Raw genomic sequence first — 22,286 nt, 5'->3', positions numbered from 1 at the left:
GATGGGGTCCGGGACTCCGGGGCTGGGGCCGCACCAAGACCACTCCGCGACCCAGAAGGAATGTAGTTACGCAGTTACAAGCACGTGGTCATCACCAGGTTACCATTGTAAAGCTCTTTTGCAGCCTCAACCGTCTAGTCGATACGAGTCCTCACATGCCATCACACGCAGTTCCGCACCGCGTGACCAGGCTTCAGACTGTCCGGGCGTCAGCTGCACGTCAGCACTCTGTAATCAAGTCAGCAAACCAAAACTGCATCCTCGCGTTGAGTTACAGAGGATTGCAACGCGAAGGTACGTGATTCACGTCAGCAACAGGTAGACACCACGTAACACACTCATCGTCAGACACCGGCAAACGGACCACCAAACAACGACGTCGCAGTCGACCAGGTCACGCAAACACCATCTCTCAAATTTGTTCAAACGTAATTGTCGGTCACCACTTGCGGGCACGTGCGTGTCCCTCTTGCAAATACAGCCACCACTCTGTCAACACCTGTTCGAAACACACATTCTGTGTCATATATGTCGCCTCCTCACACCCGAGTCTCCATCCAACCAGGTACTATCTCCGTCTCCCCACATCGTATTGTGACAATCATGGCCTGCTGCGTGCTCCAGCTGGCACGCAATGCCCATGGCTCCCCCGCCAGCCACGCAGGCTGCGAGCTATACAGCCACAGCACCAGTCGTGGCCAGCATATAGCCAGCCGCAGCGCCAGCAGCTAGCTACTCGTGCTTGGCACCCGTCCCGGCGCCGATGCGGAAGCCTAGTATCTCCAGAAGCCCGCGGCCGCCAGGCAGCAGCCTGGCAGCTGCGCCGGCCCCGGCGGCTGCGGCTGCACCGCCCGCCGAAGCACCGCCGGCCGCGGCCACTGCTGCCTCAGCAGCGGCGGCAGCAGCGGCTGCGGCTGCGGCGGAAGCGGCGGCAGCAGCAACGGCGACGTTTTCCTGCTCTGGGGCAGAGAACATGGATGCCGGGGAGGCCGTGGGCGAGCGGTGCGGCGACGCGGCCGCTGGCTGCGTTGGCTCACCTCCGCTGCCCGCGGCACCGGCCACCGCCTCTGCGGCCCCAGCCCCTGCCTCTGCCACCGCCGCCACCACCACCGTTGCCGGCTCCTCCTTACCAGCCGGTGCCTGCTCCTGCTGCGGAGCTGCCTCCGGCGCCGGCGTGGGCGTGCCCTCCTCCGGGCGGGGATGCTTCCTTGGCCGGCCGCGAGGGCGCTTGGCAGGCGCCGCTGCCGGCTCGGCGGTGCCTCCCGCCGCCCCGGCGTCGCCACCGTCCGCCTCCCCACCCTCCGACATGGGCCCGGCCGCCTCCGGCGCTCGGGCCTCCGCCCGCGCCGCCACCCGTGCCACCGCCGCCAGCAGCGCGACCTGGCCCGGCCGCGACTTCCGCGGCCGACCCCGCGGCCGCTTCACTGGCTCGTCCCCGCCCCCGCCCTCGCCCAGACCCACAGCCGCCTCCAGCTCTCCTGGCTCCTCCTCCGGCCCAGGCGACATTCCGCCGTCCTCTGAGGTCACGGCGCCGAGCGATGGCGACAGGGCCTTCGGAGCCCGCCCGACGCGGCGGGGTGCGGCGGCAGCGGCGGCTGCCGCCACCACCGCCTGCGGCACCGGCGCCACGATCGCCGCCTTGCTGGCCTTGCCCGCTACCAGCGCCCCAGCAGCTGCTGCCGCCTCCACCTCCCCCACGTCATCGGGCGGCGGTGTCGTGGCCAGCCGCGTCAGAGCAGCCACAGCCGCGGCCACTCCCTCCGCCGCCTGCCTGCGCAGCGACCGCCGGGTGGGCGCCAACCCCGCCCTTTCTGCTTCTGCACCTGCAGCGGCCAGCACCGCGCCTGCCTCGGGGCCTGCAGCCGCCGGGCCCGGCGGCACAGCAGACGGGCCCGCCGCGCCAGCGTCCGCGTCCTCCACGTCCGCCTCCGTCGTCTCGCCCCCGCCTGAGACCGGGGCGTTGGGCAGGGGGTACTTCCGTGGCCTGCCGCGCGGCCGCTTCGGCTGCAGCGCCTTGGCCGCCGCCAGCGCCGCCTGCTCCTCCGGCGTCAGGATCGGGTGCTTGCGCGGCCGCCCGCGCGGCCGCTTGCCCGGCACCGTGCCGCTCTCTCCCCCCGCCGCGGCCGCAGCGGGTGCCGCTGGCGTCGCGGCCGCCGTCGTATCTGCCGCCGCCGCGGCCACAGCGGGCGCCGCCATCTCGCCGGCTGGCGGCGGCGGGTTCTTCCGCGGCCTCCCGCGCGGCCGCTTGGCGGGCGTGCCCCCGGCCGGTCCCGTTGCTCCTGCCTCAGCCGAGGTGCCGGCCGACGTGCCAGCCCCCTCGCCTGCCCCCGGCAGCGGATGCTTCCGCGGGCGGCCGCGCGGCCGCTTGGGCTGTGCCGCCTTGGCTGCTAGCTCCTCAGGCGTGGGCAGCGGGTGCTTGCGCGGCCGCCCGCGCGGCCGCTTGCCCGGCACGGCACCATTCGGCTGCGCTCCTGCAGACCCAGACGCGGCGGCTGCTGTCCGGCGCCGCTTGGTCGCCGGCTCCCGCTGCTGCCCCTCCCCCTCGCCCGCCTCCTCCTCGTCGTCCACGTCTTCCTCATCACTGCTGCTGCTAAATTCCGGCACCACCTCCGGCTTCGCACGTGGCCGGCCGGGGCCGCGCTTCGAGCTGCCGCCGCGGCCCGCCGCGGCAGCCCCCGCCGGCACCGAAGCCGCCATCATACGCCGCCCGCCCTTGACCATCGCCTTGGGCGCTTTGGACTTGGCCTTCGGCTGCACCGCGGCCTTCTTGCCGCGCTTTCTCGCCGCCGCCTGCTCCTGCTCACCACCTCCCGCATCCTCCTCCTCGCTCTCCTCCTCCCCGCTGCTGCTGTCGCTGTCGCTGCCGCTTCCGTCGCTGCCGCTCTCCTCCTCGTCCTCGTCCTCGCTGCTGGTGTCCTCCCAGATGTCGGCCGGCAGCCATTTCTTGGGCACCAGCTCCCTGGGGTTGTGCGTGTGTGGGGTTTGCATGTTGGTGCTGCGTGTGTTGACGCCTTGGCATGTGAGCAATCGCGTAACGAGCGCGTCGTAGCCGGTGACAGGAGGCATTGCGCGGCCTGCCCGCGCACCCGCCCGCCCGCCGCCGTCCTGCATACACACACACACACACACACACACACACACCTCCCCTCGCTGCTCTCCTGCAACGCACCTGAAGAGGCGCATGTCGATGCTGACGCTGTCGGGGTTGCAGCTGCACACGGACGCCACGGCGCCCAGCGGGATCCAGCGCCGCGTGCCGAAGTTGACGGACTCGGCGCAGTTGTAGCCGCAGTTGTAGCCAGCGTGGTAGGCGCCTGCGGGGTGCGGCAGCGGCGGGGCAGCGGGGCAAGAGTCAAGCAGGGAGCTCAGCTGCCCATCTACCACCTGCCGTCTGACATTTGTCAGCCAATCCCTTCCAAATCCCGTGCCCAAATTCCCAATGAAAGCTGCTTGACCGCACAGGGCCCCAACAAGTGGCCGCTCTCTGGCGCCCACCCACCCGGGTAGTTTATCACGAACTCGCGCGGGAGCTGCACGGTTTTGATGTAGGGGATGGCGTAGTGGTCCAACAGCTGCGGGCTGATGATCAGCTCCTGCGGATTGGATTTAAATTCGGATGTGGAGATGGCCAAGCATGTCAGGAGGCGCAGGCACGCATGTCATGTTCAGCGCAGCCGGTCACAGCCACCCGAAAGCAGTCCAAGCAGCGAGGCAATTATGCAACACCCCCCCTAACACCCCGCCCTCGCCTTGTGCCTGAAGAACTCGGGGCAGGCCCGGAACATCTCGGGCAGCATGTCGCGCATGAGGCCCTCGAACCGGCGCCGGTGGCCAGGAGGGATGCAGTACCACTGCTTGGGCGCGCCTGGAGCCACGACGGAAGTGAGGTAGTCGGGGGTTGACAAGGTGTGGGTGTGCTGGATTGATGGTTGGAGCGCAAAGGACTGCAAGGAATGGCACCGCGGGGCGCATGTAGCTGCGTGGCGGATCGCCACGGCAACATGGCTCACCGTAGTGCAGGTAGTTGACCGAGTAGAGGTCCATGTCCTCGGTGTGCTGCGGAGCGGCATGGTCGGCGTCCACAGTGCAGTTGTGAGAGGACATGAGGATAGCGTGTGTGTTCACGGTAAAACCCTACAACTTCACCCACACGCAGCTGCCTGCCGACTCTATCGCCCGGCCCTCCCCACCACCCAGCCTGTGCTGCCTGGCCCGGCCCGCGCTTACCCATGCGAAGGTGCTTCGCCATGTGCCAAAGTAGAGGTACGGCTCTGACACGCCCGGCAGCGAGTGGCCGGAGGCATGCAGCACCCGCGTCAGCACCGTGTCCAGGCCGCGCAGGTTCCAGTGCTTGCGGGCGGCAAGTAAAAAACATGGCGGGACGGGTTCAAAACCGTGCTACGTGTGTGCGTGCGTGCGTGCATGGTGTTGAAGAGAAGGGGACGTCGTGCCAAGAATGGTGCTTCATCTCCATCCAGTTCCGATTCATCCCATTAGATATGCATCAAAGGCATACACACGCGGCCGTGCATTACCCCACCTCGCAATCCTCGTCGAACAGCGACCCGGCCACGTCAGCGCCGTACAGGGGCGGGCTGTGTGGGAACGAGGGAGAGGCGCGGGGAGATGTCACGTCACGCGCATGCATTGGGCCCTCTAGACCAACGCCGCCACACGCGACGGCGAGGGCGCCACGCGTATGTTGTGTATGCGGGCATAGCCCTTGAAAGAATGATAACCGCATAGACGCATGGACCCTAAATATTACCCGTTTCACATACACACGCCGCGGATAAGCCCCGTCGCACCGCAGAGTAACGTTCTTCCAGAACTTGCGCTCCAGGTCGGCGGGGTCGCCCGCGGGCGGCGGCTGGTTCTCCGGGGCCAGCGCCTTCGCATGCGGACACAAGACACACGCATACTGTAAGAAATTATGCTGATACAAGGAAAGCGAAAGGTCCACCTCCGTCATAGCTCATTAGTAATGACAAGCGGCCCCACCTGCGGCTTGAACTGCTGCGCCAGGCTCATGGGCTTCTCCTCGATGTACAGCCCGCGGTACAGCCCGCGGCTGCCGGTGGCGTGCTGCCGGATGGGCCGCTCGATGTGGAAGTCCAGGTCATCCGCGTAGCCCTGGGGGCGTGGCACACAGATGGGCGGGCGGTATGGAGCAGGCGGCACACAGGGAATAGGAAGCACAGAGCCACGAGCACAGGAATGGAGGCAGTGCAGGGAAGGAAGACGAGGCGTGTGAGAATGGACGGCGGGCGGAATCATGCCGTTGCGAATTGTAGCGCCAAACTCTGTCATGTCAGCGCCTCAGGTTGAAGCTGGACAGTCCCAGCCGGGGGAGTCGCTGGGCCCTCAGCCCAGGCACGTCTGCAGCGCCCCTGGCGCGTTGCAACCTCATGAGCCTCCCACCTCCTGGCGCGGCGTCCATCCCTCCGGTGCCACAATCTTGGCGATGCCCGCCTCCGCGATCTTCTTCTCGTGCTTCTCAACATACTGCGCGTAAGCCGCAAGTGGCGACGTGGAGGGGAGGGCGTTGGGCCATGCTTCGTTAGTACGTGGACGGAGCTGAACCCGGTGGTGTGTGAATGGCCTGGATGTATCAACTTATCGATCCCCGCGAATGCATGCCACGCTGGTTTCGCCCCTGAGCGGCTATGACTGTCACGCATTACGGCGCCAAGCCTTTGCTTCCCCGCCAGCTGCCGACTGTGGTGGTTCGGGAGCGGCTGGGCGTGTCAAGCCCGTTGTATGCGCACGACAAGCAAACGTCAAGCAATCCGCGGCCCATCTACCTGCTCAAAAGTGTATTTCTGTGGGGAGGAGCCAGGCAGTCGAGGGGTGGAGGGGCGCGGGAGATGCGGTCAGCGCAAATGTGGTGGTCGTGCCAACGGACCTCCCAAGGACGCCCGCAGGCGTGGGAGCCTCAGACCTACCTTAAGCTCCTCTAAAGTCGGCCTCAGCACAGGGCAGGCCCTGCTGTTGCTCGCGGCCATCGCGAGGGTCCAACGAGCAGCTTGCGACGCTGTAACAGCCTGCTAACGCTCTGGGTCCCGAGCCTAAAACCTTTGTAAAATTAGCATGATTTATGCGGTATTTAACCGTGCCAGTCCAGGCCAAAAATCTTGTCTAAAGACTGGGCGCCGACCACGAGCCGACGTAGCGATGTGGTGGGTTATCAGTGTAAACACAGATGCGCTGAGTGGGCCTCGTCGTCGCGACAGGGCGAAGAGAGGCAACTCGCGCCGGTGCCAAATTGCGACGCCGTACTTGTTGCGTGGTCGCTGCGCTGCGTGTTATATTACAATTGAAAACCTACCCCGGATACTGTAGCAGGCTGAAGCAGGGAGCTTACAGTCGAAAGGCGCCGTTGACCGCGAGACACTAAGCACGGTGCAGTCTTTGGCACACCGTGCCTTACCGCCTTATCATACAGTTAAATACTAGTAATACAGCTTGCTATCATGGGCGTGCAACCAAAACTATCAAAATGTCTCCTCGCGTTGTCGACACTCGCGCTGCTAGCATGCTTGCCGCAAGCGCAGTCTTTTGACCAGAGCGCGCCGCTCCAAAGCGTTCTCAAGCGTCTGGAGCGACAATCTGACAGGTGTCGGTGCCAATCAGGCGCAGGGGCTCAACGACGGAGGCACGCCTGATACTGGGTTGCTCGGCCTGGGAGTTGACACGCCACGCCACACCTCCGACGCTCGTCACTCCCTGTCCCTGTACAGATCAAGAAGTCGATCCTGATTATACTGAGGGCCCAACCCACATGCCCGTCCGTGCCGCGTCAGGCCCTGTACCAGCAGCCTGTTGCACCCGGTCACGCCCTCCTTGCCCGCGTGTCCACCCACACACGCTCGCACGCACAGGTACGACGCCGACCTGACGGACCTGGTCGCCTTCCCCTCCGTGTCCGCGCTGCCCGACCACCTGCCGCACCTGCTGGCTGCGGCGGACTGGCTGGTGGAGCGCCTGCGCCAGGCCGGGCTGCAGGTGGGCGCGGGCGGGGCAAAACACAGGGGAGGTTATGTGTGGCACGCAGAGCGGGACATAGGAGAGGGGCGACAGACAGAGGCAGCAGAAAGGGAGCGAGGGACATCGGAAGAGGTTTGCGAGCGATTGAGGTCTGGGGCAAGGTGGATGAGATGGGGGCAGAGTGCCGGTACCAGGCTGCTTGTTGCAGGTAGCCGAGGGCCGGCCAAGAAGCCTCGCCGCACGTGAAAAGGCCCATTGCTGGCCTTGCATCCACACGCCCCAGCACCCACATGCCTAATCGGCAGAACATGGAGATCCTACCCACCGAGGGGCCTCACCCGGTGGTGTACGCCGAGTGGCTGTCGGCGCCGCGGGCCGCCAACGGCACCGCCGCACCCACCGTCCTCATCTACGGTCACTACGACGGTAAGTCGGGCGTGAGTCCCCCAGGACCGCTTCGTCGCAGGCTTGTAGGCTGCTCGCTGCTCGGTCTTTCGAAATCTGGTGGCAAGGAACGGCCACGCTTACCGTACTCCCAGACACCACCGCACGTGATGCTGCAAGCACCCTACCCGGTGTAATGCCAGGTTAATCTGACCCGACCCGATCCGACTCCACCCGACCTGACGTGTTTGCAGTCCAGCCAGTGGACCCCTTGGAGCTGTGGGACACACCCCCGTTCCAGGTGGGCGTAGGTGTGTGTTTGGGTGTGTGTGTGCGTGTGTTTCGTGTGTGTTTCGTGTGTTGAAAGGGAACGGAGCTTGTGCGTGTGGCTGTGGGCGTGTCTGAGACGTGAGGTGTTGGTCCTGTACGTCTTTGCGGGCTTTGCAGCGTGCTGACGTGTGCGCCTCCTTTCCCTAATCGCCTCTGCTGTTGCCGCAGGTGGTGAAGCGGGACGGCTACTATTACGGCCGTGGGGTGGATGACGACAAGGGCGGGCTGCTGGAGGCGCTGCAGGTGCGTGTGTAGGACGGGCGAGGGGCCAGCTTCTTCCTGTCCTAATTAAACCCAGACCCAGAAGGGGGGAACGCTTGCCATGCCCAGTAGAAACCAGGGATACGAAGATGGGAGGTTGCAAGTGGTTGACGCTAGTGGCGGGAAGCGGTGCGCTGGAACGCAATGCACCGAGCGCGCCTCTGCCCAACGGGCTTGTAGTCTGACTTGAGCGCCCCCCAACCTGTCCAATGGTTGAAGCTGTAAGCGAGTACCGATACTCCCACAAAGCCCTTGCATGCGCCCCTCGCCCCCTTTCCCCACAAGGCGGTGGAGGCGTGGCTGCAGGAGACGGGCACGCTGCCGGTGAATGTCAAGTTCCTGCTGGAGGTGAGCGGGGGGCCTTGGGGGGGGGACGGAGGGGGCGCATGGACGGCACGCCCCTCCCCTGCAGAGCAGCCGCTCCGCCTGCGGGCGTCGTGGGGCCGCCATGCGCCCATGCCGTGTGCAGGGCATGTACGGTATGTAGACCCCTGCGTACGGTAAGACCGGCGCTGCGCCCTGTCAAGGAGCTTTCCGCACGCAGTTCACATGCACGCAATATTCACACCCCGTGCGCACACACGCGAACACACGCACACCACACACCGTCATGTGTGTTTCCTTCCATATGGGGATATCACAAACACGCACACACAAACACATACACACATACACGCACAGGGCCAGGAGGAGGTCATGTCGCCGCACCTGACGCCCTTCCTGCGCCGGCACGCGGGCCGGCTGGCGGCGGACCTGGCGCTCAGTGCGGACGGCGGGCAGCCCGCGGCAGACCGGGGCGGGCTGTCGCTGGGGCTGCGGTGAGGGTGGGGAGCTAAGGGTGGCTGTCTTAAACAGCACAAGGAAGACATAGCGGGAAGCTGGGAGAGGGTGGCTGTGTGGGTGCGGGAAGCTGGGTTCGCGCAGGGGTTGGGGGTGAAGGAAGTGTGGGGACGCGGGGAACGGGCTGGCAGTTCTTGTCCGGCTTGTCGGACTGCGCGCAGGAGTTGCTTGGACCACGTTGAAGTGCAGCGGCAGCGCCGGCAGCCCAGGGCAGTGTATGCCGGGTTTTGTGCCATCATGTTATCATTGCACGTTTCGGCGCACCATCCTGATAACCTCCTGACACATTCGCATGCTCCGTCGACAACACCGCACGCAGGGGTGTGGTGGGCGCTCAGCTGGAGGTGGTGACTGCGGGCACGGACATGCACAGCGGCATGAAGGGCGGCGCGGTGGCCAACCCCAACGCCGTGCTGGCGGCGCTGCTGGCGGGCATGCACGACCCGGCCACACACGCCATCACCGTGCAGGGCTTCTACGACGTAAGAGGACGCGGGACTGAGTGTCGTGGCGCGGTGTGGCGTACAATGACCGGGGCGCACATTGCGGGCTGCAAACGGGCTCGTGGCTCGTAACGGCTGCTTCTGAGACTCTGACCGTCTACCGAAATTCACCCACCCAGCCACTTCACCAATGCGTTTCTCTCCTGCCGCGTCTGCCACCGCTCCACCCCCCTGCCACTCCGTTGTCAAAGCATAGGCCACGCTCTCCTCCGCGCTCTTTTGCATTGGGTTACGTTTAGTTTGGGCTGGTATGTACAGCCCCGCAACCTCTGTCCTCGCATGCCCCGCCCCGCCAGGATGTGCTGCCGGTCACGGATCAGGACCGGCGCGATGTGGAGGCGTACGGCTTTGACGCCGAGCAGGCGCGTGCGTGTGTGTGCTTGCGTGTGTGTGTGTGTGTGTGTGTGTGTGTGTGTGTGTGTGTGTGTGTGTGCGTGTGCGTGTGTGTCTGTGTGGGTGTGCGCGTGTTTGTCTCAAAGTAAACGAAACGAGAGCCCGCCCAACTTACCGATACTTACCAAGTTACTCTGTGTGTGTGTCAGTGTGTGTGCGTGCGTGTTTTAAACTGAGAAAGCACGCGGAACTATGTGTGTGGTTATGTGGTTGTGCGTGCTTGCATGTGAGCGGTACGGTTTTGAGTTTGCCCGGAGGAGTGAGTGGATGGTTTCAGGCGGGTATCCGCGCGGCAAGCACGCTACCAGCACCCACGCGTTGCCGACGGCGCACGGCGCCCGTACATCATCACCTGCCGCCTGCTACCGCCCGCACACAGGAGATGTCGGACCTGGGTCTGTACGGCCACGTGGGCGAGCAGGGCTACAGCGTGCTGGAGCAGAGGTGGGAGGGAGGGAACGAGGGAGGGAGGCAGAGGGAGGGAGGGAGGGAGGGCACAATACCTCTGCATGGCATGGAGAACGGGGGTTCAAAGGACCTTGCGCCTGAGGTCACAACTGCTGCATGCACCACCCACATCCGTCGCACGCCTACCTGCACCCGTCCACGGCCAGGTGGCACCGGCCCACGCTCGAGGTGGTGGGCATGAGCGGCGGCTTCACGGGGGAGGGCATCAAGACCGTCATCCCCGCCCGGGCCAGCGCCAAGATCAGCTGCAGGCTGGTGCCCAAGCAGACGCCGGCAGACATCCTAGACAAGGTATGTACAGTAAACGCGCTTCTGACGTGTGTGTGCCGCAAACAGCTCGCCCCCGTGGCCATGAGTGCAACGCAGAAGCGACGACTCTGCAGGCGCATGCTGCACATGCCCACGACTCCCGACGTTTTCGTCTTCTGCCTGCCTGCATGTCCACAGCCACCGTTCAAGAGAACAGTAACATGAACAGTCCCCCCGTGCCTCCGCCTCCTCGCACCGCAGCTCCAAAAGCACGTGGCGGCGCACTGCCCCGCCTACGCGCGCTGCAGCCTGAGTGCCCTGGGCGGCGGCGCATTCCCCTGGACCAACCCGCGCGACTCGCCCGCTCTGGCCGCGGCGGCGGAGGTGCACGAGGCGCTGAGCGGCCGGCCGCCGCTGTTCCTCAGGTGCGCGCGTGGGCGCGTGCGCGATGTGGGTCGGCGCAGGCGTACTCGCTTTGTGTGATTACAGGGTAGGGTGGGAGGTGGCTGGGTGGTGGTCGTGTAATTCGTGGCCTGGCGCAAATAAACCAGGGCCCAGAAGGGGGGCGTGCGAGAACGGCGGAAAGTGGGTGCGATTGCAGTTGCCCATGCTGGCCGGTGTCATGTGCTGCTTCCTCTCATGATCGTGCGTGCTCGTGTGCGGTGGATGACACGTGGCACATCCGGCCCTCGTGTGCCGTTCGTGTGCTCACGTGGTGGATGCACGTGGGCGCCGTGTGCCTGCGTGATGCCGTCTGCGTCTTGTCATAGTGTCATACACATATGCATGCACGTGTGCGTGTGCATGTGCCTGTAGGGACGGCGCCACCATCCCTGCTCTAGCGGCTTTCCAGCAGGTGCGTGGGCGCTCGTCTGCGTGCCGTGACCTGCATTACAGATTCTCAAGCAGGGGAAGAGGGTCCCCGGGGGCTAGCAACCCTAGCACCGCATATTGGCTCATGCGCAGATCATGTGCTGCGTGTACGGCTCCGATGACCAGATCTTGTCGAGCTCTGTCGCACATGAACCTGTGGTCACCCCCTGTTCACTCCCGGCGCTGTGCTGTCACAGGAGCTCAAGGTGGACACGACCAAGTTCGGGTGGGGGCTGTCAGACAAGATCCACGCGCCCAACGAGCGCCTGCTGGCAGAGATGTACGACAAGGGCCGCCGCGCATGGGCCATCATCCTGGAGCGGTTGGCGGTTGCGCATGGAACCTTTGACGAGGCGGCGTTCGGCACGGCTGGCAGTGCCGCCGGGAAGGGGGCGCACGACGAACTGTAGTGCAATTGCGGAGAAGCGGAGGTCGGGCTAGCTGATGCTCTTGTATGCAGCGCACCACTTGGCCAGTGATGGGCAGGGGTGCCCTCTGGTGGTGGCCTGGTGCGTAGGAGCGGACAGCAGCAGAGACTGTCTATGTCTGGCGTCAATTGGGCAGGTTCACGTGTGTACACTTTGATTGGAGTTGTCTGATGCACATCACGACACTCGTGGGTGGCCGGGAGCGTGGGTGACCGGCGGGCTTTGGCGGGGCACGAATTCGCTCGTTTCCAATCCCTAAGTTGGCGGCCTTGGCACTGCCTGCTTCAGGCGAGACCTGTTGGTACCGTAGCTAAAGTGGGGCCGGCGGGCCAGGCTTGTGTTGTCGCCATGTTGTGTGGAAGGCAGCGTGGCAGGAGCGCAGAATGCCCCCAGGCTTTATGCGGGGGCTTGCTGGCATGGAGTGTGGTGCGGCAGACACATACCGGTGTGGTTACCGTACGAGGATTGCAGGGACGCTGGTGAGGAACAGGCTGCTGCCTGCTGGTTGCGTATGCGTGCTGCGGTGCTGCGGTAGGCTCCAGGACTGGGAAGGATGGCAACGGGCACGACGGCCAGGGGGAACACCAGGGGAGGAGAAAGGCGCGGTGGGGAGCAGGGGAGGTGGGGGCAGGGAGCCGCTGATACTAATCAGGCACGACGCTAATGTGGCGCTTGGACACATGTACGCCCGCTGCACGCACCAGTGAAACCACATTACCGGGATCTGGACTAGCCTCCTATTTACGCTGACCGGAAACGATGTCTGTAACCGGGCAAGACTGTCCAAAATACCTGCCATGCCCGGGCCCAGCCCCCCGCTGTTAATAGATGTGACCGCAAGGCATAAGGGCTTCGCCACCCCTTCAAGGAAGGGGAAGCCAGCCCAGGGGCGTGCCCCGACTGACCCCCACGAGAAGCAAGGCACACGGGCACATGCCCATCTCAGGCCCAAGGGAAGACGTCCTGCCCCCATCAACCACCCTGCACACCCGTGCACACATCTGCGCACAGCGGGTCAGGCACTGCATTCCACATGTCGCCTGCCCGCAGCGAGCTTGGCAGCGAGTACGAGTCATCATCGCCAGAGCCTGGCTATCCACGCAGCGGCAGGTGAGTCGCTGCGCTCCGGGGGCTCAGCCCAAAACCTCGGGAAACGTCGTGACCTTTCGCTGGCGCAATGAGCGGGCTGCAGGTCCTGGCAAGTACATGGATCTGAAATACAGCTTAATCTGTTTCGCCTTTGCAGACCGCCGGGCGCAGGGCACGCCACCACTGAGCCCGGGTATGAGCCTCGGCTGGAGCCCCGCAACGCCGGGCATGGCTGCAGCGTTTCAACCGCGACCACGCCGGCTGAGGGTTCATAAACCTTTTGCATTCCCATGCAACATTACGCTCGGCCCTTGTGCATGCTGCTTCCTCGCTTGGGATCGCGTGCAAAACCGGGCTAACTTGCATTGTGTTTCGTGGCGGGAGCACATTGCCACGGTCCCTGAATGCCCCTGAAGCTGCTTAATATCAGTCCATTGCCAGGCTAAGATTATAACAAAGTTTGCTCAAAGCTGCAAACTACCCGCATCCCCGCTCAGCAACTTAACACTTTCGTTGAGCCAGCCCAGTTTTGCTGCCCACTGCCTGAAATATTATATTGGTTCAACATTGCTGCAATAAGATATAGACACATGGCGACATTGAGCGCGTCTCCGTGACGTCGAAGTGTCACTCGGACTCAACTACTGACGCGGTGCCGAAATGCAGAGCCACTCTAGTAGACACGTTGTGTCAGAGCACTTGAAGGACCTCCACCCAGACCTCAGCGAACCCTTTCCGAAGCATGTAATTGAGGATGAGGTCGCCGAGGCGCATGGCCGGCGAGCCATTCCGAAGCTGGTCGCAGTGCTGGCGCTGCCGGAGCTACCCGATGACCAGCGGGCGCACGCGCTGCGCGTTCTAAACGGGCTGCTCAGCACGCAGGAGCACAAAACCAACGCAGTGGCGGAGGGCGCGGCACCGCCGCTGTGCCAGCTCGCGTCGCAGTGTCGCGATGATGAGGTCCGGCGCCTCAGCTGCTCCGCGCTCGCCAGCCTGGGCCAGGTCATGGCGGGTCGGAACGGCATCGTGGCCGCGGGCGGGCTGCCGGTGCTCACAGAGGCGCTGCAGACCACGCCAGAGCAGGCCGCGGCCGCGCTCAAGTCCTTCGCCGCCTCAAACGACGGCGCCGCGCAGCTCAATTTGGAGCGCGCGGCCATCGTGCCCGCACTTGTGACGCTGCTGTCACAGCCCACTGACCCGGCCTTCACGCTGACCGCCTTCTCCAACGCGCTGAGCACGCTGGAGGGCATGACGCGCACCGACGACGGCGTGCTTGCGGCGCTGGACGGCGGCGTGCCTGCCTGCCTGGTGGCGCTGGCGCGGCGCGGCCTGGAGGGCGACCTCAAGTTCGAGGGGCGGCTGATGGAGCTGCTGCAGCTGGTGGCCACCTGCCTGGAGCAGATCTGCCACCACGCCGACGGCAAGGCCGCCTGCCGGCAGGCCGAGGCGCACAAGGTGCTGGCGGAGCTGCTGACGCTGCAGCACCGCGAGATCATCAAGCACGCCGCCGCCGCGCTCATGGGCCTGGCGGTGGAGAAGGAGAGCAAGGTCAACGTCATGCTGTACGCGGGCGTCAGCCTGGTGCGGCTCATGCGCGGCTCGGACGCGGAGCTGGCGGCCAATGCGCGCGACACGGTGGCGGCGGCGGCGGAGCACCTGGAGGCGCGGCGCACGGCGGAGATGCTGCTGAGCATGGAGGAGCGCGAGCTGCTGCTGTGGCGCGGGCCGCCGCCGGAGACGCCGCCCGACTACCGCTACCATGTGGACCTGCCCAAGTTCACGCCGCAGGCCAAGTAGTGCTAGGTGTGTGGGACGGGTGTGGAGGGGATTGGTCGAGTGTAGAGGACGCGGCGGTGCAGGCGCGACAAGAAGCGAGGTGGAAGAGGTGGCGGAGAGGGGCTGTGAGTGGCGGCATGTTGCCGGGGCGCAGGAACTGGTGGTGTAGGCTATGGCGTGCAGCTCACTCCGGGCTAGCCGCGCGCAGCTCGGATGTTGAGGGGAGAGCGCCAGGTATGCGATGTGCAACGATGGCTGATTGGTTGCATGAGTAGGGCTTAGCATGGACGCCGCGTGTGTCACTGGGAGCATGGAAAACATACAGTGTGGTGGTGTTGTGGATGGAGATTCCTCCAGCGGTGTAGGCTGCAAAATGTTCAGCTACAATTGTGCAGACGAGCCGGAACGCCCGAATGCTTTGCAAGAAAGTAGAGTTACGTTACTGCGTTGATACGGGGTGGTGGGCTGCAGGACACGCTGTTCTGTGATCTCCACAATGCATTGGACCCCTGCCTTGGATGAGCAGCTGCAATGCAGCCATTGTGGCGCAGATACGTGCACGGCTGCGGGTTGTGGCAGGAAGCCGGGAACTGCGGCAAGCAGGCAAGCACGATGCTGTTTACCATTGCAGCATGCACGCCGCAAAATCCCCTCGTGCCTGCGGCCTCGCAGTGCTCCACTGCCTAGCCACAGCTAAACCGTATACAAACAATAAATGGACGTTGCAATGCCATGCAACCTGCTACCTCCTGCCTACTTGAGTCACAAGCGCCCGCGCAGTGAAGCACAGCAGCGTGGGCGTATCAGCTTTAGTTGTCAGGTTCAGGTTCGTCATGTGAGTGATCAGGCGCCATCGCGCCAATCAATATGAGTCGGGTAAAGTCACGGTCTTGTGTCTTTGCCTAGACTGCGTAGCTATCATACAAATTCGGGCCGCCATCGCGGCCATCCACCATGCTGTGTCCGCGGCCCCACGCACGGCAAGTTAGAACACTCCGTCATCGCAGCACCTCCACCATTACCGACAGAACTCCTAAATGCCACTGGCTAAACCTGCACCACCTCCACCTTGCCACCTCCTACATCACCTCCATCGCCTCCTGCCTCATCCCTCCCCCCCCCGCGCCCCTCCCCTTCTGGCCACCGCACTACCGCATCGTCTCCAGGTTGGTCTTCTTGCGCAGGTGCAGCTCCATGGGCACGGTGGGCTTGCCCTGCCGCCGGTACTCCTCGATGCACTCGTGCGCGTAGCGCAGGAAGATGTCCTCCTCCTCCGCCACACTGAGCGCCAGCTGCGCGGCCTCCTGCAGCTCCGCGATGCGCGCGTCCGCCATCTTGCGCGCCTTGATGGCGGCCTGCCGCAGCTGGAACGCCGCCAGCTGCTTGCCCACCGCTATGCGCTTGAGCTTCTCCTCGTCCTCCTCCGCCTTGAGCTGCTTGGTGCGGGTGGACCAGGCGGACAGGTACTCCGCCTCCTCGGCCTTCTCCGCCGCCTTGGCCTGCGCCTTGGCCCGCAGCTGCGCCTGCCGGCTCTGGTCGATTGCCACCGCCAGGTCTGCCGCCCGCTTGCGCCGCGCCTCCTCGTCCGCCGCCGCCTTCTGCTCCGCCGCCGCCACGTCCCGGGCCAGCCGCGCCTCCTCCTTGGTGTGCCAGGCCATGTAGTTGGACTGCGGGGGGGGGGGGGAGGAGTAGCAGCGTGGCGCGGGGGGAGTTACATTCATGATGGGAGGGTGGGGTGTTGTCAAGAGGGTACAGAGAAGTGTAGCGAAGTAGACAGGTGTGTGTGTGTGGAAGGATGTGTTGAGGCTAACAAGGAACGAAGGCCCAACATCCCTACAGAGGACGAATCGGCCTGCCCATCAATGCCGTCGAGCGTCATCACTCATCAGCGTCCCGGAATGCGCCCAGAGTCCCAAGATTCGGCTGCCACACAGTGAGGCGGCGGCGGCACCAAACTGGTGGCTCGTCGCCATATATAGAGTTTGGGTTGCTTTGTTCTTCACGCTCCAAGGCTAGACCTCTCAAAGCCGCACGTTCAACCACCGTGTTCAACATGGCGACGGTACAGCATTGCCCTCCCTCAACCCTAGCCTACCGCCCCCGTTTCCCAGCCAAATACTTGACCAAGCTGTTGCCGCCCTCACCTCCATCATGTCCGCCACACGCTTGCGCTCCGCGTCCTTGGCCGCCCGCTTCTCCGCCTCACGCCGCGCCCGCTCGTCAGCCAGCTCCTGCTTCTTCCGCGCGTAGGCTGTGGCCGGGAACACCACACGGGCGGGCAGACAGGTATACAGTCAGCATCGCCAATACAGGTACCGGTTTGTGCGGGGTTTACTTCGCTGCACCTGGACAAGCGTCGTGCGCCAACCGGCAAACGCACGCCACCTCTTCCCGTTGCATCATAAACCAACCCCCGTTGCCGCCCCCATCACGCACTGTCTTGCTGAATGCCGCCCTTCCGACGCTACCCCGCTGCCTGCTGCCGCCTCACTCCGGCTCACCCTCCATGGCCGCCTCCTGCTCCTTGGACCGCTCCACCTCCTTGAGCCGGAACGCCTGCAGCGCGGCATTGGCGGCCTTGGTGTCGTCCGCCAGCTGCCGCTGCTTGGCCAGCCGGGCCTCCTCCTTGCGCCGCAGCTCATCGGCCTGGTGGCAGGAAGGAGGAGCAGGGGGGGCGGGGTTGTGCAGGGAGCACCAAGGAAGGTCACTTCCTTCCCATCGTCGTTGGGAGGCCCAGACAACCCCACAGGAGGGCGGCGACGCGGGGCCGGGAGTTATGATGGTCAACTTCGAGAGGCAAGGAGGAAGCTGCACGGGCTAGCCAGCGATGCACCACCGACACAAACGCCTGCCTAGCCACGCCCACCACGTCCGCACCACCACGCGCGGCCTCACCTCTACTACCCCACCCCCCTACCCCAAGTCTCCACTCCCCGCCACTGCGCTCACCTCCTCCAGCGCCTTCCTCCGCAGCGTCTCTCCCTCCGTGCGGTCCGCCGCCCGCTCGCCCAGGATCTTGGCCTTGAGCTCCTCCAGCTGCTGCAGCTGCACCTCGCGCTGCGCCATGGCGCGGCGCCGCGTGTCCTCCAGCTTGCGCACCTCAGCAGCCTCCGCGGCCTGTGGAGCAGACGAGGCGGGAGCGCAGAGGGCGGGGGTAAGGAGTCGGGAGAGGGTTGCATGATAGGGTAGGTAAGGGTGGGTTTGGCCAGCATGCCAGACACCGACGCTCCCCGGCACCAGCAATGTCCCGCGGATTCCTCTGCCTTCAGCGCCCCGCACAACTCCTGTTGGCACACCGGAACGCCTGGACACCTGGCACTTCTGCCGCAACAGCCCCTGTGACCGCTCACCTCTAGCGCTTGCCGCTGCTGCTCCACGAACGCCTGCTCCTGCGCCCGCTTGAGCACCTCGATCTGGCGCTTGATCTCTTTGAGCTGCTCGTTCTCATGCATCACATCGCTGAGCAGCATCTTGCTATGGAACCCTTTTACGCGGTCTGTCTCGTCAAACAAAATCTTATTTGCGCGCTCGATCTGTATCCGCCGCTGCTCCGCGCGGATCTCCGCTTCTTGTCGGTCGAGCTGCGGGGTGCGGAGTGTGCGCCAAAGGCGTGGGGACGGGGGTTTGGCAAGGCCGCCGCGCGGAGTTTGCGCTCCTGACAAGAAGGCCCCGTTCTCGGCAGGCAATTTCCTTTGCAATCCCATCCTCTGACAAGAGAAGTCCTTCCAGGTGACCCCCCTCGGCGTCAGGCTCACGCGCCGTTCGGGCGGCGAGTGACCGTGCCCCACCATCTGGTGCCCGCCCCACCCGCTCACCTCCACGCGCTCGGCCTCCTCGGCTGCTTGCCGCTCCTGTCGCGTCTTCTCTTTACGCGCGCGTTGTGCCTATGGTGTGCAGGTAAGAAAAATTCAGCACTGTCCACAGCGCCAGGCGCCAGGCGATGTCCATTCCGCGGCCTCTTTCAGGTGCTTCGCCTACCGACAGGGTGTTTGGCCATTGCGACGACCGGTCGTCGCTGAGCTGCTTTAACCGCTGTCGCTCCTCCGAAAACGTATCCTGCCCAACGGGAGCAACCTGCAGGGACGCATGCCTCAGGCTCAGCCTCTGCATTCGTTTAGGCGCAGAAATCAATGCTGCATACCTTGTCTCTAATTCGGTCTAGTTGGGCCTTGCTTATTACAGAGTAAGTTGCCATCTTTGAGGGTGCTGCCCTCCAGCACGGGCCCTGTTTACTCCAGTGCTCTGTGGTTTGTGTAAGCAATACAGATAAAGTTATAGGTGTCAGTAGGGTGATAAGGGAACGCGTTTGTTGGGGCTGGGACTAACAGGTGCCTTAGAGGGATGGTTGCCAAGATGGGGTCAGCCCCTTCGCCTCAAACCCCATATTAAACGCTTTGTAGTTGAAGTGACAAGTATAAATACTTCATTCGCACTCAAAGCCGCTCAGGTTTCGCCACGGCACAAGTTTTTGGATACCCACACCGTGCAATGGCTCTCGCCACTCGCCCCGCTGCGCTGAAGGTTGGGACTACGCGCGTGTCGCGTCGCCCACAAGCCATTCGCGCTTCCGCGTCTGCGCGGTGAGTCAATACCTGCGAGTCGATCGCTTGGTGTGCGCGACGCTCAAGGGGCATTTTACATGCGGCATCGGCGCGACAGGCGATCTGGCTAGCAAACATACATATAACTTGAGAAGCGCACTTCGGTCTGGGGCTTACCGCGTGCTTTCGTGCCGCGGTGACCGCACGATGCCGCGAAAGCCCTGTGTGGCCAGACTTGCCTCGCTCGCTCGACGAACGTTGTTCGCGCCCTCGAATCGCATTGCGCCTAGAACTGCCATCGCTAGCGTTGTGTTGTTGTAGACGCCTTAACGCCAGCGCTCCAAGCGCTCGCGAGACGTCGGTTCACCCCGGGCCGGGGTGCCCCCCGTCCACTGTCCCCACCCGCGCACTCGCGCCATGGCACACGCGCACAGCTCGCCGCCCAAGCACTCACCAACCCCGCCCCTGCGCTGTGATCCCCTGCTTGTCCCCCTCAGCCCCGAGGTTGCCGCGCCCGTGGATGACTCCGTCGCCGGCCCCAGCCGTCGCGGCCTGATGGCCATGGCTGCCAGCGCCTTCGTGGGTCTGGCCACCAGCTCCCGCCCCGCCTTCGGTGAGAACCCTGCAGCCACTGCGGCTCCCCGATATGCTACAGAGATGTGCGTTGCTGCTTGATGGTATGGGCTTTGGCGCCGGGGAGGACAACACCGAGTTGCTGCGACCCCATCCGCGCTTCGCGCCGCTTCCCACGTGTGCAGCCAAGACCTGCGCGGCGGAGACGGAGACTGAGGCGGAGGACGACGCGTGCCGCAACGCTGTGCTCAAGTGAGAGGATTGAGCTGTAGCAGCTCGGGGGAAGCGAGACCACAGGGCGGCGCAAAGCTTTGCCGGGCGAAGTTGCAGGTCTAGCCGGCACAGGGAGGGCAGGGGTAAGCAGGCTTGACCTCGTTCCCGATGTCGGCCCCGCACACGCGAGTATCCTGTCACACAGTGTGTCTTTCATCCTCGCCTCACAGCCGGGACCTCAAGTCGGTGCAGCAGGCGGACGCCAACTACAACGCCATGTCCAAGAACCAATACAGTGAGTGAAGCGCCCAGGGCTCGGCCCGACCCGACCACATGGCGAAACGTGCGTGTGAGAATCAACCTGTGACAACCTGTGGCAACTGCCTGGCCTGCTGTGCCCACTGCCGCATGTGCGCAACTTGTCGGCCTCCACAGCCCTCGCCGCTCAGTCCTGTTCCCGCTCTCTGGTGCTGCCCGCCGTCGCTCACCCCGCTGCTCCTCCTCTTGCTCCTGCTCGTGCCTCTGCTTGTGTGCCTGTAGCCACTGTGTCGGGTGTGCCTGTGGCGGTCCTGGACAGCGAGTACGCGCGCGCCACGTTGAAACTGCGCGAGGACATCCTGCAGTACGCCGAGCTGGTGAGGGGGAGGCATTTGCAGCGGAGGGAAAGGCGGAAGAGTAGGGCGGAGTGCAGGAAGGGGGTTTGCGTAGAGGGGGCCACGGGCGTAAAGAGGGATTGGGTGGAGGGCGAAAGGGGGGGGGTGAAGGGCAAGGTCCGCTTTGCGCGGGGAAGGGCATTAGATGTTGTGTCCTTTGTACGGATGCGTTGTGGGGATTTCAGGGGAGAGGGGCAAGCATGCGCCCTGAGGTGTGCGGAGACCAGCGGTCAGTTCGTGATATGCCACTGATGTCATGTGGCACTCGGCAGTTCAGTTTGCTGAGCCTCCCCTCCTCCTGCCCTCGGCACACAAACGCACACGCACAGGACATTCAGGACTACAAGACGCGTGTGCCGCTCATCAAGACCATCAAGACCGAGGGCGCGGACTGGGTGTCCAAGTACGCGCGCGGCGGCTCGGCCCGCTCCGACTCGGCACGCCGCATGTACATCGCCGTGGACGCACTCATCGGCCACCTGGCCGCCAACGGGTGAGTCGTTAGCTGGGAGTTAGCTGGGAGTCAGCAGGGAGTTAGCTGGGAGTTAGCTGGGAGTTAGCTGGGCGTTAGCTGGGAGTTAGCTGGGAGTTAGCTGGGAGTTAGCTGGGAGTTAGCTGGGCGGCTGTAGCGGGTCCGAAAGCTGTGGGTAGCCGGGGTGGAGGGGCCGGCGCGCTGGACGGGTTTGGGAAGGTTTGCAGGTGGCAACACCTGGTTTGCATGCCTGTACCGTCTAAGGGTAACAAGCAAGAGCACCGACTCCCTCGCCGCCTCCGGTTCTATCCTGCCTGTGTCGCCGCAGCTACGCGCCCATGCCCAAGCCCAAGCTCAAGGTGGTGCTTGTGAACATCGACCAGGCCAAGGACTTCCTTGAGATTGGCAAGTAAAGCATTTGATGACTACTGTGGATGTGTTGAAAGGTGTTGTTGCTTGGGTATTTGGCTGTGATGAGGTGTTGGGGCCTCACGCGCGCGTTGGCCACCCAAGGCGTAGGGCCATGGTACAGGTCGGACCCGGGCCACGCGGCTGCAGGCGCCGCGTTGCTGAGTCGGAGCGGCGTACCTGCCAATGGGAGGGCCGGGTGGTGAAGGAACTTTAATCGTTTGTGGTCAGAGCCCGATGCAGTGCCGCCACGTTTTGTCTGCATTAGGTGCAGTGGCACCACTTGCCGAGCGTTAGATCATCGCCCGTCGGAGGCTGTTAAGTTGTTGATAAGGTGGAGGCGGTTTTTGGGCATTGGTGTGGTGTGGGCGGGTCTGGGGTACAGAGCCGGGTGGGCTGCGTACGTGAGGGTACGTGTGGTGCGTTGGAGCTCTTGAGGAGGGCACGCCGACCGGTCAACCGCACGAGTGGTCGCCCAGAAGTTGGGACTGGTAAGCGGCTGCTTATTGTTTTGAAAGTATTGGGGCCAACGGGCCCTCAGCACCAGAGGTGCGAGCAATTCTTCGGATGACGTGACGTGCAGGAAGCACGCTTGTACAACATGTAACTGGAAAGGACTTCTTTCATAGCGATTCCTTACAGTTACAGCGATACCGGTTACGAGTACCTGCACCAGGGGGGGGTCAGACGGGCTCAGATTCTTACCCCATGCTCAAAATTACAGAGCTTTAGGAGAGCATTATGCACGTACTTTTAGTTTTTTAAGGGGGTGTCTGGTGAGGAAGTTCTGGGCCGCCAAAGTTGGGGGGTCGGTCCTCGTCCCTAGGGGTCCGTCGGGTTTCGGG

The 22,286-nt window shown here is 63.9% G+C and overlaps 5 protein-coding genes across 5 annotated transcripts; 3 read left to right on the top strand and 2 right to left on the bottom strand.

The window, feature by feature from the left end:
• Positions 1-62: 62 nt before the first annotated feature.
• On the bottom strand, positions 63-6,198 carry CHLRE_02g078700v5 (uncharacterized protein). Its single transcript, XM_043059196.1, has 12 exons — positions 5,946-6,198; positions 5,805-5,822; positions 5,422-5,505; positions 5,002-5,133; positions 4,809-4,891; positions 4,541-4,595; positions 4,228-4,350; positions 4,011-4,056; positions 3,750-3,865; positions 3,500-3,593; positions 3,170-3,314; positions 63-2,959 (listed from the first exon to the last, which is right to left on the bottom strand). The coding sequence occupies exons 1-12, from the start codon at positions 6,003-6,005 to the stop codon at positions 733-735; spliced, it is 3,183 nt and encodes a 1,060-aa protein (XP_042926830.1). The 5' UTR covers positions 6,006-6,198; the 3' UTR covers positions 63-732.
• A 140-nt stretch (positions 6,199-6,338) lies between these two features.
• On the top strand, positions 6,339-12,497 carry CHLRE_02g078650v5 (uncharacterized protein). The gene is made up of 14 exons (XM_043059195.1): positions 6,339-6,616; positions 6,882-7,005; positions 7,293-7,413; positions 7,626-7,672; positions 7,870-7,944; positions 8,248-8,310; positions 8,644-8,780; positions 9,122-9,284; positions 9,602-9,667; positions 10,078-10,142; positions 10,313-10,457; positions 10,677-10,840; positions 11,232-11,271; positions 11,486-12,497. Exons 1-14 carry the CDS (start codon positions 6,474-6,476, stop codon positions 11,696-11,698), a joined length of 1,566 nt encoding a protein of 521 aa, XP_042926829.1. The 5' UTR covers positions 6,339-6,473; the 3' UTR covers positions 11,699-12,497.
• A 761-nt stretch (positions 12,498-13,258) lies between these two features.
• CHLRE_02g078600v5 (uncharacterized protein) lies at positions 13,259-15,194 on the top strand. Its single transcript, XM_001701817.2, has one exon. The coding sequence runs from the start codon at positions 13,466-13,468 to the stop codon at positions 14,600-14,602; it is 1,137 nt and encodes a 378-aa protein (XP_001701869.1). The 5' UTR covers positions 13,259-13,465; the 3' UTR covers positions 14,603-15,194.
• Positions 15,195-15,196: 2 nt separating this feature from the next.
• Positions 15,197-18,878, bottom strand: CHLRE_02g078550v5 (uncharacterized protein). The gene is made up of 8 exons (XM_001701607.2): positions 18,723-18,878; positions 18,560-18,655; positions 18,397-18,465; positions 17,932-18,162; positions 17,531-17,698; positions 17,083-17,227; positions 16,726-16,832; positions 15,197-16,248 (listed from the first exon to the last, which is right to left on the bottom strand). The coding sequence occupies exons 1-8, from the start codon at positions 18,774-18,776 to the stop codon at positions 15,730-15,732; spliced, it is 1,389 nt and encodes a 462-aa protein (XP_001701659.2). The 5' UTR covers positions 18,777-18,878; the 3' UTR covers positions 15,197-15,729.
• A 115-nt stretch (positions 18,879-18,993) lies between these two features.
• Positions 18,994-22,060, top strand: CHLRE_02g078507v5 (uncharacterized protein). The gene is made up of 7 exons (XM_001701816.2): positions 18,994-19,161; positions 19,620-19,735; positions 19,881-19,947; positions 20,139-20,203; positions 20,449-20,543; positions 20,891-21,054; positions 21,362-22,060. The coding sequence occupies exons 1-7, from the start codon at positions 19,070-19,072 to the stop codon at positions 21,444-21,446; spliced, it is 684 nt and encodes a 227-aa protein (XP_001701868.1). The 5' UTR covers positions 18,994-19,069; the 3' UTR covers positions 21,447-22,060.
• Positions 22,061-22,286: the final 226 nt, after the last annotated feature.

Source organism: Chlamydomonas reinhardtii, chromosome 2 (assembly GCF_000002595.2).
Source record: "Chlamydomonas reinhardtii strain CC-503 cw92 mt+ chromosome 2, whole genome shotgun sequence".
Taxonomy (NCBI): domain Eukaryota; kingdom Viridiplantae; phylum Chlorophyta; class Chlorophyceae; order Chlamydomonadales; family Chlamydomonadaceae; genus Chlamydomonas; species Chlamydomonas reinhardtii.
The sequence above is the reverse complement of the archived record's forward strand: the minus strand, read 5'-3'. Positions and strand labels throughout refer to the sequence as shown.

Bases quoted from the DNA above. Each gene is read 5' to 3' on its own strand.
- CHLRE_02g078700v5 (XM_043059196.1), bottom strand. From the start codon at position 6,005: ATGGCCGCGAGCAACAGCAGGGCCTGCCCTGTGCTGAGGCCGACTTTA. The intron at 3,594-3,749 runs GCGAGGGCGGGG...TCCAATCCGCAG, and splicing joins CCGAGTTCTTCAGGCACAAG to GAGCTGATCATCAGCCCGCA. The intron at 3,315-3,499 runs GTGGGTGGGCGC...CGCACCCCGCAG, and splicing joins GTTCGTGATAAACTACCCGG to GCGCCTACCACGCTGGCTAC.
- CHLRE_02g078650v5 (XM_043059195.1), top strand. From the start codon at position 6,474: ATGGGCGTGCAACCAAAACTATCAAAATGTCTCCTCGCGTTGTCGACA. The intron at 8,781-9,121 runs GTGAGGGTGGGG...CACCGCACGCAG, and splicing joins GGGCTGTCGCTGGGGCTGCG to GGGTGTGGTGGGCGCTCAGC. The intron at 11,272-11,485 runs GTGCGTGGGCGC...GTGCTGTCACAG, and splicing joins CTCTAGCGGCTTTCCAGCAG to GAGCTCAAGGTGGACACGAC.
- CHLRE_02g078600v5 (XM_001701817.2), top strand. From the start codon at position 13,466: ATGCAGAGCCACTCTAGTAGACACGTTGTGTCAGAGCACTTGAAGGAC.
- CHLRE_02g078550v5 (XM_001701607.2), bottom strand. From the start codon at position 18,776: ATGGCAACTTACTCTGTAATAAGCAAGGCCCAACTAGACCGAATTAGA. The intron at 18,163-18,396 runs GTGAGCGGGTGG...CGCACCCCGCAG, and splicing joins AGGAGGCCGAGCGCGTGGAG to CTCGACCGACAAGAAGCGGA. The intron at 17,228-17,530 runs GTGAGCGCAGTG...TCCTGCCACCAG, and splicing joins GGAGGAAGGCGCTGGAGGAG to GCCGATGAGCTGCGGCGCAA.
- CHLRE_02g078507v5 (XM_001701816.2), top strand. From the start codon at position 19,070: ATGGCTCTCGCCACTCGCCCCGCTGCGCTGAAGGTTGGGACTACGCGC. The intron at 19,948-20,138 runs GTGAGAGGATTG...CTCGCCTCACAG, and splicing joins TGCCGCAACGCTGTGCTCAA to CCGGGACCTCAAGTCGGTGC. The intron at 20,204-20,448 runs GTGAGTGAAGCG...GTGTGCCTGTAG, and splicing joins CATGTCCAAGAACCAATACA to CCACTGTGTCGGGTGTGCCT.